Below are 14,581 nucleotides of genomic sequence, written 5' to 3' on the forward strand. Positions count from 1 at the left end.
CCCTACTCAGAAGAAGTGAGTTGGCGACTAGCCCTCTACCAAGAACCGAAAGGTTTCACTGTGCTAAAAATTGTGCGTGGTTACGGATCTTTGTAATTACGTCTTCAAAAGCACAGGATAGTTGAGTCTTTGAGCTGGTGAGAGGGTAACCGAGATATGTTATTGGCTGCGAGCTACGACTATCATGCCATGAAGTTATTTCGTGGTTCTGCAGATGAGAATTCCAAGTCTGTTGTTCACGACCAGATAAGGAGACTGCAACTGTTTTATATCTATTCATTCTGGCATTTGACGCACGGCCATATACCTGGGGCTGATCCATCAGGGTGTCGAGCTTGTCAGGCGTGCTCAAGAACACTACTACGTCATCAGCATATGCTAAGAACTTAATAGGTGGTGGCTCGTCTATAGACTGGGGCAATAAAGGGAGGCCATTTGAGATGACAAATCCTTTGAGTTGTTTGGTGGCAAGGATGGTGCAGAGTAGAGGTTCGAGGGCCAGGTTGAAAAGAAGAGGGGAGAGTGGATCCCCTTGTCGCAAACCTCGCCCTTGTTTGATTGGAGCTGACAGATATCCATTGATATTGATACAAAGTGTTGTGTCAAAGAAGAGGGCTATGATGGCGAGAATGAAAGTGGAAGGAAACCCAAACCGAAGAAGGCATCGACGCAGGTACTCAGAGTGAACTCGATCATAAGCCTTTTTTTAGTCAAGTAGTAACCCGATTCTGGGTAGTTTGTATCTTTGAGCCGTATCCATGATTATTCTGGCGACTATTCCATTATCTGCAATGAACCTATTTCCCAAAAACCCTGTTTGGTATGGGTTGATAGTGAGTTTCATCGCGGTTAGAAGGCGTGATGTGATAAGGTGAGTGAAGAGTTTGGTGTCAGCACATATCAGCGATATAGGCCTCCAGTTGGACAATGAAGTAAGGTCTCCCTTTTTTGGCAGCAGAATAACCATGGACCGTTTCCATGATCGCGGAATTTCTTGATGTTGGAGAGCTAGGTTAAAGACTTTGACCATCAGACCTTGGGCAAATTTGTGCTGGAATAGCCAACGAAGAAGTTCGTATGGTATACCATCTACGCCTGGGCTACTGCGAGTGGGGGAGTGATTAAGGGCTCTCAATATGTCCTCGGCATCCCATTCTGCCGTAATATTCTCTCCCTCTTTGCTAGGTAGGCAGCTGGAATCTGGAATATTGGCCAACAGTCACTCGACGGCATTATCATTGATGGTTTTGGCAGCATACAAATCAGAATAGAAGGTGTGGGCGCATTTAACCAGACCATCTGGGGATTTGGTTAGGCCACCATTTTCTTGCAGTGCTCAGATGTTCTGTGCCTGTCGGCGTTCTTTCAAGCATTGGTAGAAGTAGGCATTTGAGCATTCTCCATGTTCGCGCCACTTATGTCCTGATCGAAGTGCTATGATGCGGGCATCAACTTCTTGTTGGCAGTCTATCTGATGCTCAACTTCAAGCAGCTGTTGATGGAGGACTGAGGAGGGATCGTCGTCTAGAGAGTTGGGAACGTATTCTTGTTCTTCTGTCAGTGGGGTTGGTGAGGTGTGGGGTTCGTCCACAATTCTATGACTTTGTGGTTGGCTAGTCCCTAAGTATTCCTGAGCTACCTCTTTGTTGGAGATATGTTGCGTATGCTGTGTGTGTGGACGACTGTGTGGGTTGCTTGGGTGTCTCAATTGTGAGTCACTTTGAGACTGACTGTGCAGCTGTGTTACTATAGCAGATCGTTGCTCCAGTAGTATCTTCTGCATAGTCTTGGCTTTGTTTCTAGCTTTACGACTATGGTCTATAGCCATGGCTTTCAAATTAGCCTTTATCAGGTCCCATTGGATGTGAGGTGCTACATTAGAAATCTGTGTTTCTGCTGCATCAAGGAAGGTAGTCATTGTGTTGCAAAACTCTTTATCAGACAGGAGGTATGGGTTGAACCTCCAGATTCCAGGTCCATGCTGAGGTGACCCAATTGAAAGTTGGATGCTGATACTGAAATGATCCGTCCAAGATCCGGCAACATATTCAACCACAGGAGAGTGTACTGATATCTTTAGGTCGTTTGTGACAAAAAGGAAATCGAGGGTTGATCCAGTGGTGAATGTTGGGAGTGGCGTGCAGTTCACAGGAGTGATGGCGTCAAACCAATGGTGGGATAACCATTGGGTCCATGCGGTTGGAAGGGGTGGGGAGGAAGTGAGTCTTGTGTTGTAATTGAGATCTCCAAATAACACACTTTTTGGAAGTGGTGGAGAACTAAAGGCTAGATAGTGATCTAGAAGAGAGTAGAAGAGAGGGCGTTGCTCTGGGTGGGCAGGTGCATAAATGACAAAGAAGTTGAGCGGGTCATGTATTTTATGGACGTGGTGAATTGTGGCAGTAAGCAGACGGCTGTCTGTTAGGTGTGTGGGGTCGAAGGAGTTGAGATGTGGTTCTATATGGTATTCGGGGTTAAAGGAAACTAGACCACAGTGATGTGACCATGTGCTAGATTGAGCTTGAAGGAGTGTAGAGATGGATGATTGCATATTTTTGGTGTCAGTATGCGATTCTTGGATGGCGAGGATGTCATATTTTTGTTGTCATATATGGCGGGCGAAATGTCGACCAGAGGTGGTCAGCATCTTTTTTAAGCCTCTGCAGTTAAGTGAGGCAATTCTTATATGGCTAGACATATTTACTGCCCTAAACCATCAGTGATGATGGTCTTGTGGACAGCTGAAGGATCTGGGAAGAGTCCTTGGGTGGGTTTGTTGTTTTGGTTTCTTTTACCATTAATGATGAGAGTGGGGTCAACATCATTTCTCAGTCGGGACTTCTGGCCAGTCGCCTTGGGTGGGTTGGCCATAGCTTCATTAGTCATTATGGTGTCTTCATCACCTGCTAGTCCTCCTTGTGCTTCTGTAGTCGGTCCGACTGTAATTTCGCTACTCTCAGTTATACCTTCGAGACTACGTTGTTGTTCTTCAACGAGGGCAATCTTGTCCTCAAGTGCATTTTCACTTTGCACAAGTGCCTCTTGCATTTTCGCATTTTCTCTGACTAGACGGGCCAGTTCTTCTTCAAGCTGGCGGTTGTTATCTCCATTCTCTGGTGAGATAACTTGAGGATCTTCTTGGCGTTGACACTTACGTTCCTTCTCAATTGTTTTGTCAGGACATTGTGCCCGAATGTGGCCTGGCTTTTTACAACCATAGCACAGGCGAGGGCTCTTCGTCCTCTTCTCACAGTTTGCTTTCTTATGGCCCTCTCCATGACAATAATTGCATGCCACAGGCATGTTCTGCCACTTGGCATAAATCTCTCATTCCTCACAAAAGTCAATCTTGTGTGTTAGGGGAATGTATTCAATCCCTTCCTTTGGAGCAGTGTCCAACATGACAAAGCCTTTGCCCCCAAACAATTGAAACTGAGGGTCCATATAAAGACCAATATGAATCACTCGACCGAAATGGCCCATGACTTCTTGAACTTGAGGCTCTAATTTATCTGCCCTGCGGAGAGGCAACTTATCAAGGTGTAAGCGAAGGATGTTGCTATCCCCACCAAATGTAGGGGTGGCTAAGAGAGTTTGATGTCCAATGACAACGCCCTCTGAACAAGCCCTGGGCACATCTTCAATAGTGTCAAATGAAATAATTGCTATATTTCTATCTCTACAGTCTTGACCCAGGGCCCCTACTATGCTAGGGTACTGGGACTTTAGGGCCTGAAAAAACTGGGCAGCGTCTAAGCCACTATCTGTGATGTCAAAAACAATAGCATTGTCTTCATTCGACGAAATCCACATTTGGTTTGCCTTTTGCTGGGCTAATTCTGCTTTTGCAGAAGCATCATCAAAAATGGTTACTGGCTTTCCTCGGGCTATACGAGCCTAATTGCCAAAAATTGGTACGGGTTTGGCAGATTGTGACAATGTTGACAATGAGATGTCAGAGGGGGAGACCGTGTGTAGATGAGTGGGCGAGCCATTAAGGCTAGGCTGAGGTGAAATCCGTGGGTTGTTGATTGTACTATGCATAGGATCAGGCGGATTTTGTCATCCATTTGTTGTTATCATTTTTCTTTTTTGGAAGCAACCACAATACGTGAAATAATCTATTTTTCGATATAGTGATAGTGATAAAATTTGAATCCACCAGTATCACTATCACATCCACTGATTTTTTTTTTCATTTATGGTAATTTCAAGGGTGCCGAATGATTTTATTGGCTTAGCTAAAGAATAGTTTTACGGAAATTCATATAACCGACACAAGTTAATACCAATTAACGTTTTCTGACATGAGTACCCCTGAGGGATTGAACCCACAGGACAGGGCACACACGTTACGGCAAGGTAACCCACCTAACCGTGCCCAGTCTACAACACTACGTCCAAAGAACAAATCTTTGCACATCTTTACTGCTCCCAACTTTGACAAGAATATGATTGTGGATCTTGCATCCGCTGCATGGGCTAGTACCATCCATCCAATAAGTGTCTTGTTTAATCTCGGAAAACTCGTTCCCACAAGGGACGTGGATGATGTTCTCTCTGACCGTGTAGGCCGGATGACCTCTCTCACTCTCCGTTATACTCGCTCAAAAGACCTTCTGGCAGAAGCCTTCTTTACTGACCCTTCCTCCCGCACCAAAGCAACGTCCGATGGGTTGACCTATCAGAACACCCGAATCATTGCTATACCAAGATTGCCTTCTAACAGCCACATTGTTAAGGTTAATCTTTACCGTATTAACGCCTGCGATCCTAGCACAGATCTACTTGAGCCCATCGAAAATGCATTCCGGCCTTTTGGCAAAATCGTTCAGCTGAGAGCTTATCTCTCACACCGTGGTACTTTCCGTGGTGAAGCCACTATCTATTTAGACACCTCTGGACAAGATGAAGTCCGCAGTCTCCCAAGCCATCTCCACCTTGGTGGGTCTCTTTCCTGCCTTGCTGAGCTCTGCTCCACCGATATCACACCTGTGTGTGGATACTGCCGAGAGGAAGGGCATTATCTACACTCCTGCACAAAACGTCCTCCCCGCGCACCTCGCTGCCAACGATGCGGTGTTCTTGGTCACGCCATAGACAGTCGCAAGTGCCCCACTCATCCAGACAATATTGAAGCCGAGCGGGCTATCCAAGAGCAGCAGCAGATTGCACTTGCCGATACTGCGTCCCTTCGCGCACACCAATACTCGGTCGCTATGATAGAGACACCCATACCACCAGTCACTTCATCAACCTTGACTCCTACCCATGCTTCACCCATTCTCAACCCACCTGCTACATACACAATACGTTGCCGTTCCATATCAGTGATGAATACTCGCGCCATGACAACCAGAAACCGGACCCCACACAACGGCAATCCCCCAATTTCATTTGATACAACTATGTATGACCCGACTGGCCGTGGGCTCAATGCCAGCAAGCACTCACCAGGCGCCCGAGGCCTACATAGTCGCGATGATGGCATTAACCCAGCAATTTACACTGATGACGAACTTCGACAGTCTCTTTTTGAGGCCACTCTCCAGACTCGCGCCCAAGGTGCATTCCCGTATACTGATCTGGATGGTAACACACCTATGACTGATGGAACTGAAAAGTCTGACCGCTCAGGTCAGCCAAGTTCATAAATGACTGTACAACATCTTCACATAGGAACCTTGAATGTTCGAGGTCTCCTCTCTACCATCAATAACCCGCAATCCCCAAAACTTCTTTTCATCCGACACCTTCATACCCTTTCCCCTTCCCTTTCATTACTTGCTCTCCGAGAGACTCATTTACTCCCTATACATCACTCATCTATTCACCTTACATTCCAAGCACAGGCCAGCCTATGGACCCCACATTGCGGCCTCGTCTCTTTCGATCCCCTCCTCCAATTATCTCAACTGCATGTTTCTCCTGACAACCGTGCACTCGTTGTCAAGGTTACACATACTGACCATCGTGTTAATCCTTTTGTAGTTGTGGTTATTTATGCACCCAACATTCCTTCCCACCGGCATACTTTCTTCTCCTCATTAGCACGCACTCTCCCTACTGTCATTCCTTCCCTGCCCACCTTTATTCTGGGGGACTTTAACTGTGATCTTAGCCATCGTCGCAGCCATCCACCAGACTGGAAAGGATACATTCAGGGTAATTGCGTAGATGCCATCACTAATTCTTCTTCACCCCCGTTACCCACTTTCCACAGCTCTCGCACCCACACACGCATCGACTACATTTTCCGTCCACACAGCATTGTTACCAAACGCCCTGAGGTAACATTTATCAATCCTTTATGGACTGACCACTGCCTTCTTGCGGTCTCCATTCCTTTCTCTTGCCCACCAGGTCCTGGAGTCTGGAGGTTTAATACGCAATATCTCCTGCATGATGAATTTGATGCTCTCATTACCGACTTTCTGGATAAGGCCGACTCTTTTCTCTCTCCTGACATGTCTTCCGGTTCTCGGTGGGATCATATTAAGCATGCTATCAAACAGCTCGCCCTAACGTACTCTAAACGAGTTCAACGTCAACTCCGAAATCAGGAACGCCATCTTCATCGTGCTTGAAATGAACTTGCAATTCATACTCATTCTCCTCAACTTCTCCGCATTGAACATAAGCTTGCCACCATACAATTGTCTCGGGCCTCCACCTTGGCTGCCAGATCTGGTGCTAAATGGTGTGAAGCTGGCGAGACTTCTTCGAAATATTTCTTTTGTGTGCTCAAACAGCAAGCCGCTGCAAAAACTATCTCCTCTCTTGTCGACCCTGTCACTGGCGCGATCTACACCTCTCCCGCGGATTTGCTTGGCCATACTCACTCTTTCTACCAATCTTTTTACTCGCTGGAACCCATTGACTATCCTGCTGCACACTCTCTTATCGACAAATTCCCACCTTCTGCCCGTCTGTCTTCCACTGACTCTGCCTACCTCATTGCTGATGTCACCTTGGATGACATTCTGTCTGTCCTTAAAGCCACCCCCATCAACTCTAGTCCTGGGATGGATGGTTTGCCCTACCCATTATGGGCTCGGCTCTTCTGTCACCCAACGGTCCAAAATCTTGCAGTTCAAGTCTATAATAATGCATTGCATGGTGTTTTTCCTCCATCTTGGCTGGAAACCGTACTTGTTCTCCTACCAAAAGCCGGTGACACTACCTCTCTCCGCAACTGGCGACCTGTATCTCTTATAAACTGTGACGCCAAGTTGTTCACCAAAATGCTTACGTCCCGTTTATGATATGGTATCGACACACTCATAACACCATTCCAAATGGGTTTTATGGCAGATCGGTTTATTGCTGACAATGGTTTGCTGACACGCCTTGCCATGTCACATGCACAAATAACCCAAGACCCATTTGTTGCCCTTCTTTTGGATCAGAAGAAGGCCTATGACCGTGTCCACCCTGCGTATCTTCGTCTTGTCCTGGCCAGAGCCGGTTTCCCCACAATTTTTGTTGACTCCATCTGTGGTCTCTTCTTTTCTACTCAAATCCACGTGAATGTGAATGGGCACATATCTTCTTCTTTTCTACATAGCCGGGGGCTACGTCAAGGTGATCCTCTCTCCCCCTTGCTGTTTAACCTGGCCTTCGAACCTTTGCTTAGATCCATTCTCGCTTCCCCTGCCATCCGTGGTTTCCGATTTCTGGTTCCGCCATCTCTCTCATCGTCCTCTCCTGAGCTCTCACCACCTCCACTCAAACTTCTTGCTTATGCCAATGACCTTCTCGTCTTTCTTTCTCTGCCTGCCGAGATGAGTGGTCTACTCAACCTTTTGCATATATTTGGCTTAGCCTCTAACGCGAAAGTCAATCTCCATAAGACAGTTGCTGTTGCTATGTCTGGACAATTTCATCCGGATTGGGGCCCTGTATTGGATGCTGCTGATATTCACAGTCGACATGACCGTCACTCTGTCACTGCCATCTGTTACCTAGGCTTCCCATTGAGCTCACATCCGTCCCAGCTTGAGACCTTCCGTGCGGCTTTACTGGTCAAGCTTAGGAACCATTGCACACTACTTTCTCAAAGATGCTTGTCCGTTCGTGGTAAAAGTATTGTGGCAAACTCACTTCTTCTCAGCTCAGTATGGCATATGCTATACGTGACTCCTGCACCGCTATCTTTCTTTGCTGCCATTCACACTCATATTCGCTCATTCCTGCGACTAGGTTTCGGTAGCCCTGGCTGGCCGCTTCTCTGTCTGCCACACAAATCAGGCGGTTTGGGCCTGATTGATCCTGATCATCAACAACGAGCTCTTCAATTGCGCTGGATTCTCCCTATCTTGCATTCTCACTCTTTTTCTTCTACTTCCTTTATACTGCCATACCTCGAATTTATACTTCCTCTAAACTTTCGTGCTCCTTCTGCCAGTATTGCACTTTTGTTTCCCTGTAGTAGTGCAACTTGCCCGACTTCACTTCTTCCACTGCATCGCGCTTGTACCTCACTTCTTCCAGCTTCTCTCCCATCCAACTTGCAATTGCCACCAACTGTGGTCCAACACTTCCCATTAACTTCAATATGGATGAACGTGCCACCCTTTGTTGACTCTTCTCTGAACCTGAAAACAATTCTGGTTTCTGATGCATTTTCTCTGGAGACTGATGACCGTCTTGTCCGCAAGGTTCGTGGTACGTTTTCTTGGGCACGTAATCGTATCGGTCATTTCTTCCAACAGATTGATTCTGGCAGGATGGTCCTCTGTCCTTGGTTTATCTCTTGCCTTGAACATCGACCTTCTACTGACACCCCTTCCCCCAATCTTTCCTCACTTCTTTCTTTGGTACGGTTAGACAACACTAGTTTGGGTAAAGCTAGCACCAGATCTCTTCGACGCCATCTTTGCCCGCAAGTGCCCTCATCTCTAAATTCGTCTGTCCAACGGCGTAAATTCTGATCTGTCTCTATACCCCACCACTGTCACACAGTCTGGTGGAAAATGCTTTGGGATAGAATGCCAACCCGAAAACGTCTCAATCTATTTATATCTCGACGCTTCCCCAGCTCATCTTGCATCTTTTGTCAAGATGCTACTGAAGATCAGTATCACTTTTTCTTTGGCTGTTCTATCAAACGGCAGGTGTGGAATGTCATTCTCTCTCGCTTTTGCCCGGCCTAGAACCTTGCTGAAATCTGCCTTCTCCTTACCAGAGGCAGCTTCCCACCACGTTCCTCCCATCAAGGCCTTTGGATTATCCTTTCTGCTGTCACTGCTAAAGCGATTTGGAGTGCTCATTGGAAATTTGTTTTTGATGACCAACCCTTTCTGTCAGGCGTTATGGCACAAAAAGCGTCCACTGTAATAGAAAAACACATCAGTACACTAGCTTAAGTATTTCCTGTCTAATTTCCTCTCCTGTTTCATTCCGTTTTTTTCTTATATTTTCGTATTTCCTCCCCCTTGTCCCTCTATCTCTTATCTGTTCAATGAAGTCCACTTTGATGGCATTTTAAAAGCTGCACGCAGAGCATGACAGCAGATCAATAAAATACTAAAAAAAAATTTATTGGCTTAGAGAGTGAATCTTTAGTTTAACATGTTTAAATTCAGAAGTAGCTGCACGAAACGACTAGAATTGTAACAAAAAAGGAATGGCTGTATTTTTTCAGAAAATTATTTTAATTTCAGATAATACAGGATTTTAAAATGGGGGGAGAAATGAAGAGGTCTGAAAAAGAAAAGATTTTATTGGTCAAAACCCATTGGGAAAAAATTCATTTTTTTTTGTTAAGTCATTTTATTTAGTATGCAATTTTGGCAATGTTCATTAACATCCACCAAAACACATCAAACTTCTCAACGTTAAGCAGTTTTTCTCTGCTATTGTTGCCATGCTGCAAGAGAATGTCTATAGCTTGGACAACTTCAACTTCTTCTTCACAAATCTCCAGGAGATGGCCAAAAGGAACAACAACAATGTTATGCACATTAGCAGTTATTACAGAAGGAGTGTATATGCATTCAATACTATTGCTAGGTATCATTTGATACTTTTGCATGTAATATTTTTTAACAAAATTATTCATAATGTCTTGTGTGGAAATTGTTTTGACCTGACCAAGAAAGATTTGACCATTTGCTTGAAAAACACCTGCAAGTGTATCGCACAAAGTGGGAGTCAGCAAACCAGAATTGTCACTATTAGGCCGTGACCCAAAGAAGTGCCTTCTGAATTCAGGAGATACAGATAGTTCCTGTACATATTTTCCAGCAGTGCATCTCACTTGCTGACTTGTTCCATTCACGTCTCTCATTGCATTGTAATATCCGCCATTACACAAATAATGGCAAATGAATTGCTTTCCAAATCTGAGAGCAACATCTCGAGAAGTTGATTGTCTGTTAGTTTGGAAAAGATGCTCACAGATGAACTTATTAAATTGTTCACCGTTCTCTGTCTCGTATTGGAGAACTAATCCGAAACAAACGATGTCTTTAGCTATGTGATGGAGGAGGTGAACTTTGGGCTTGAAAGTGAGACCCTGCTTAGTGTGCTTGCTCTTTTTAATATGTATGTCCAATGCAAGGAGTAGGTTTGTCACTTCATTTATAGCATGTTTTATTAGGACAATGTAATAATCAAAGTCTTTGCTTATTCCACGCATGTACAACAAAGATGACAATTTAGCAACTGCATGGAGAGTCTTAGTAAGAAGTTTGAATTTGCTATTTCCAGAAAAAAGCACTGTCATAACGTTTGGGAGAACTTGCATCAGCTGTTTGTAGTTGCGCCCAGCAAACAAACCATTATGACGAAGCTAGTTTCTGAATCTTCTGCTATAACTCTTGCAGACTCTGTAAGAACTCAGAGCTGACTCAAGCCTTGCCATTTCTGCTGTTGACATTTTCGAGAACTTAAGGAGGTAAGTGACCAGATACTGTGATAAGCCAAGCAGGATGGTGTGAAGAATTTCAACAGGCATGTCATTTGTTGCATCAAATGCTTCAAGTCTGAGAAATTCTTTGCTGCCATTCTTACTATAGTTTAGGTCACACTCATGCTTATACAATTTTGAATCTGTATTGGCAGTGGCAAAAGCATTTAAGAATTCCTTTGTTCTTTTTTCAGCGCCATTATGGTCAACTGGAAGATAAGATATCTCTGGCATGTTGTCTTTTTGAGTGCTTCGGGGTGCTTCTAAATGGCCTTTCCTGCAGAAATGCTTTCCTGATGTTCCACTGTGCATAGCAAGTTGCGATTGCCAAGGATTATCACCCATGAACAATAACAGAGGAGCAACGACCAGAACATCTTCATCATGATCTTTGGAGTACATCACAATTCCTTTCTCCAATTCCACAAAATCATCAACAATTGGGGGCAGCATCTCGACAGCATTCAGCACATGATTCGAGGTGGAAATGAACATCACATTCTCTTGATTATTTCTCACCTCAAGAGGCATCGCGGCAAAATACATGAGATAGCTGTTGTACTTGTTGTATTGCTTTGAAGAGTTTCTGGAAGTGTCGTCAGAATACAAATTCAGTGGGCAAATAACCACTTTCATTAACCTGCCTCTGGGAAGTTTTATCTTGAATCTTTCAACAAAGGACGTGTTGAGCCACAATTGAGACTGAATATCAACAAGAGTGGCATAAACAATCTCAGAAGGGCAGGAAGAAACAGATAAATCACACCCAAGAAAAAGATTGCTGTCTTTCTGAACAATAGACAGGATCTTATCGACTTCAATAGTATACTTAAGGAGGGAGACAGCAAAATTTGTGGATCCACCACACGACCAGATGTAAGCATCGTCACAATGACTTAGCATAGTACCATGGCCACCATACACTTGGAAGGCATTGGCATATGTAGATCCATTTTTTGTATAAAACTTCTCCAAGAAGAACCAATTTGACCACTCTTGTACTTCAACAACACTACCTACCCAATAATCCGAACCTTCGGATGTAGTCATCAGGTTTTGGAACATGTGATTTTCCTTCCACTTGGTGCCTTGGTTGAGGTTCAACCGTTGATTTTCAGTGAAATCAGAAAGTGATGACACCTGTGCCGTTTTTCCTGGACATGCCAGAGTATGTCTGAGATACTCAGACGGTTTGTTTATCGAAAATTCATGGCATTGGCCTTTTCGATTTACAGCAGTGCATGTTGTTGTCGGAAATACCGGGATCTCATTCTTCTTTTGCAAGTGATAGTTTATCACTGCGTCAGGCTTCGGAAAATCCAATTTCTCCCCAACTTCCTCACGAGCCTCTGTTATATTTGTATGTGAAAAGATGGAACGATAAGTACTTTGAGACTCTTTTTTATTGTGTTTATTAAAAGTTCAAGTCAAATCCAATTGTCTTAATAAAAGTTATTTTATCTATGATATTTATATTTATTGAGATATATCCAGTCACCCTGAATATGAGTCATCGTAACGGCTTTGTGATAATAGTTTAAGTACTTCTTGTTGTATCCAACATCATTGTAGATTCAAATAGAGTGCACAGACAATAAGACAAAGACATATTGAATAAGCGACCAGTATCAATTATACATTATTTCTCACACTATCATTAAATAAAGAATATACCAATAACAAGGTCACACACCTTAGTCAACATCACTAATCACTCAAACAAGAGCGTGGGTAATAATTTAACAATATATTATCTATGATATAAGAAAACAGACATCACATGATATACTCATATCATTATCCTAAATACACACGCAATGTCTATATAAACTCACATAGCAAATAGCAATAGAAGATCATCTGTGGTATTTCAGGTACGAAACAATAGAAAAATAAAATATTTGATAATAGAGACGTATAGAAATACTTTGAGACTGTATCTAAGTTTTTTTTATTCATAAATAAAAAGTGTCCCTTTTTATAAGAAAACACAATCTGCTCTTGTCATTACGTCTTAGTTTCTTAAGGCTTTCTTCCTTTACTATATTTGGTTATTAGAGTGTATTTACTGCTTAACTAGTGTCGGTGTTACAATTATGACATCAAGTCATAAATCGTACTTCTTTAGCTCTTAGCTATTCTTTTCTCTTTTATACTAGAGCTTTAGGACTTCCTACTAAATTAGCTCCATATCGATCTGACACAGTTTACCCGGCAGTATGATATAATTATCTTAACAATCTTTAAGATATTATCTACAGTACTAACTGTAATAATTATTGGGCTGATTACTTAATCGTTTATATATATTTTATACTGACAAGATGATAGCCACTACGCTATCCCAATATGAATATGTTCTTATATGTGATAAATCCAACATCCGAGTGTCTGGATCACCACATCATCTCTCTTTTCATCAATAAACAAAGTCTCACCGTACTTCTCATCTGTACTTTGTTTTTCTTTCTTTTCTAAAAATATAACACTTCTTGAAGATGATCTAATGATAGATCTGACACATTGCTCTTATGTTTCAGATAGGACTTCATATTGGATAATTATTTATAACGACCTCTTTGACAGGTACTTCTGTCTGGGTTCGTATATGATATTGGATATTAAAGTATCCCAAATACAACAGCCTCCAACAACTTCTCCATCACAAACATGATTTTCTTGATAGATCTTTCAGAAGAAAGATCTTTATTGTCATGGAACAAGGCATGTAAGATAAATGCTGCCTTGGATTTGAAAGGACTGGTATATCCAGAAAAACCCTCAGAATTGTTTTCTTGATGGTAGACTGTTTGTGTGTTGCTATCTCCATCCGAATAGGCATTCATGGTCGCTGCTATAGGGTTAGCACCCATAAAAACCGCTCCCATTTCAGTATTAAGGACCAGGACATCACTTTCAACATCAAAGTCTGTGCTTTCCCATCGCTTGACATGACTTCTTCATCATCACAAAAGTACTGGTCAAGTAAGTCATCACAAGGTTGGTCACTATAAACAATTAAATAAGTGGTAAGCATTTGTATTTTACAGTATTAACTAAGAAAGCTCACTTTGGTATATCATCCTCACTATCATCAGAAGTACACTCGCTATAGAAATTCTGAGGTGACTCTAAGATGAACTCCATTTGCATAGACATGTTATCAGTTTCTGGGGTGATGGCTGCAGATGAAGACGGTTCTCCCAAGTTTACACTGCTAACATTAGAGTAAGTTCAAAACTGGCTGCATTTTTTTTAGGATTTCTATAATATGAAAGATTACTAACTTTCTTCTCAAAAGAATTCTTTCATATTCCTCGGTTTCCTTTGGATGACATTTATTAAAATGTCTTCTGAGGCCATTCAACGTCTTGTATGTCTTTGGCTTTGGGCAAACGGTGCATACAAGTTCTCTGTTTGCAGTAGAATTAATGCTGAGAAATTTATTTCTCTTTGTGGAAAAAGTGTTCTGCATGTTCGAAATATTGAAGTGCAAGAGGTAGAAAACGCTAATTAATTCCATGCCCACAATATCCTTAATTATGCCAAAAGAAGACTACTAAAAAACAGCCCCACTTGAGAAGATACCAGATAATTTTCTTTGTTTACTTGTATTCTTTTCTTTTCTTTTATGTTTTCATCACCGTAAAGTAAGTCCAAAGTGTAATC

The 14,581-nt window shown here is 42.9% G+C and overlaps 7 protein-coding genes across 7 annotated transcripts; 1 reads left to right on the forward strand and 6 right to left on the reverse strand.

The window, feature by feature from the left end:
* Window positions 1–1,336: 1,336 nt before the first annotated feature.
* PHYBLDRAFT_170460 (hypothetical protein) lies at window positions 1,337–2,551 on the reverse strand (the record flags this gene model as incomplete). Its single annotated transcript, XM_018436353.1, has 1 exon — window positions 1,337–2,551. The coding sequence occupies one exon, from the start codon at window positions 2,549–2,551 to the stop codon at window positions 1,337–1,339; it is 1,215 nt and encodes a 404-aa protein (XP_018289853.1).
* A 149-nt stretch (window positions 2,552–2,700) lies between these two features.
* On the reverse strand, window positions 2,701–3,303 carry PHYBLDRAFT_147577 (CCHC-type zinc finger transcription factor; the record flags this gene model as incomplete). Its single annotated transcript, XM_018431898.1, has 1 exon — window positions 2,701–3,303. One exon carries the CDS (start codon window positions 3,301–3,303, stop codon window positions 2,701–2,703), a length of 603 nt encoding a protein of 200 aa, XP_018289854.1.
* A 24-nt stretch (window positions 3,304–3,327) lies between these two features.
* Window positions 3,328–4,044, reverse strand: PHYBLDRAFT_147578 (hypothetical protein; the record flags this gene model as incomplete). Its single annotated transcript, XM_018431899.1, has 2 exons — window positions 3,328–3,897; window positions 3,970–4,044. 2 exons carry the CDS (start codon window positions 4,042–4,044, stop codon window positions 3,328–3,330), a joined length of 645 nt encoding a protein of 214 aa, XP_018289855.1.
* A 263-nt stretch (window positions 4,045–4,307) lies between these two features.
* PHYBLDRAFT_170462 (hypothetical protein) lies at window positions 4,308–9,339 on the forward strand (the record flags this gene model as incomplete). The annotated part of the gene is made up of 4 exons (XM_018436354.1): window positions 4,308–5,637; window positions 5,680–6,290; window positions 8,031–8,819; window positions 8,965–9,339. 4 exons carry the CDS (start codon window positions 4,308–4,310, stop codon window positions 9,337–9,339), a joined length of 3,105 nt encoding a protein of 1,034 aa, XP_018289856.1.
* Window positions 9,340–9,778: 439 nt separating this feature from the next.
* Window positions 9,779–10,750, reverse strand: PHYBLDRAFT_147581 (hypothetical protein; the record flags this gene model as incomplete). Its single annotated transcript, XM_018431900.1, has 1 exon — window positions 9,779–10,750. The coding sequence occupies one exon, from the start codon at window positions 10,748–10,750 to the stop codon at window positions 9,779–9,781; it is 972 nt and encodes a 323-aa protein (XP_018289857.1).
* A 45-nt stretch (window positions 10,751–10,795) lies between these two features.
* On the reverse strand, window positions 10,796–12,426 carry PHYBLDRAFT_147582 (hypothetical protein; the record flags this gene model as incomplete). Its single annotated transcript, XM_018431901.1, has 2 exons — window positions 10,796–12,261; window positions 12,411–12,426. 2 exons carry the CDS (start codon window positions 12,424–12,426, stop codon window positions 10,796–10,798), a joined length of 1,482 nt encoding a protein of 493 aa, XP_018289858.1.
* A 1,107-nt stretch (window positions 12,427–13,533) lies between these two features.
* PHYBLDRAFT_147583 (hypothetical protein) lies at window positions 13,534–14,387 on the reverse strand (the record flags this gene model as incomplete). Its single annotated transcript, XM_018431902.1, has 3 exons — window positions 13,534–13,870; window positions 13,983–14,129; window positions 14,200–14,387. The coding sequence occupies 3 exons, from the start codon at window positions 14,385–14,387 to the stop codon at window positions 13,534–13,536; spliced, it is 672 nt and encodes a 223-aa protein (XP_018289859.1).
* Window positions 14,388–14,581: the final 194 nt, after the last annotated feature.

The sequence above is a fragment of the Phycomyces blakesleeanus genome (assembly GCF_001638985.1).
Source record: "Phycomyces blakesleeanus NRRL 1555(-) unplaced genomic scaffold PHYBLscaffold_15, whole genome shotgun sequence".
Lineage (NCBI taxonomy): Eukaryota > Fungi > Mucoromycota > Mucoromycetes > Mucorales > Phycomycetaceae > Phycomyces > Phycomyces blakesleeanus.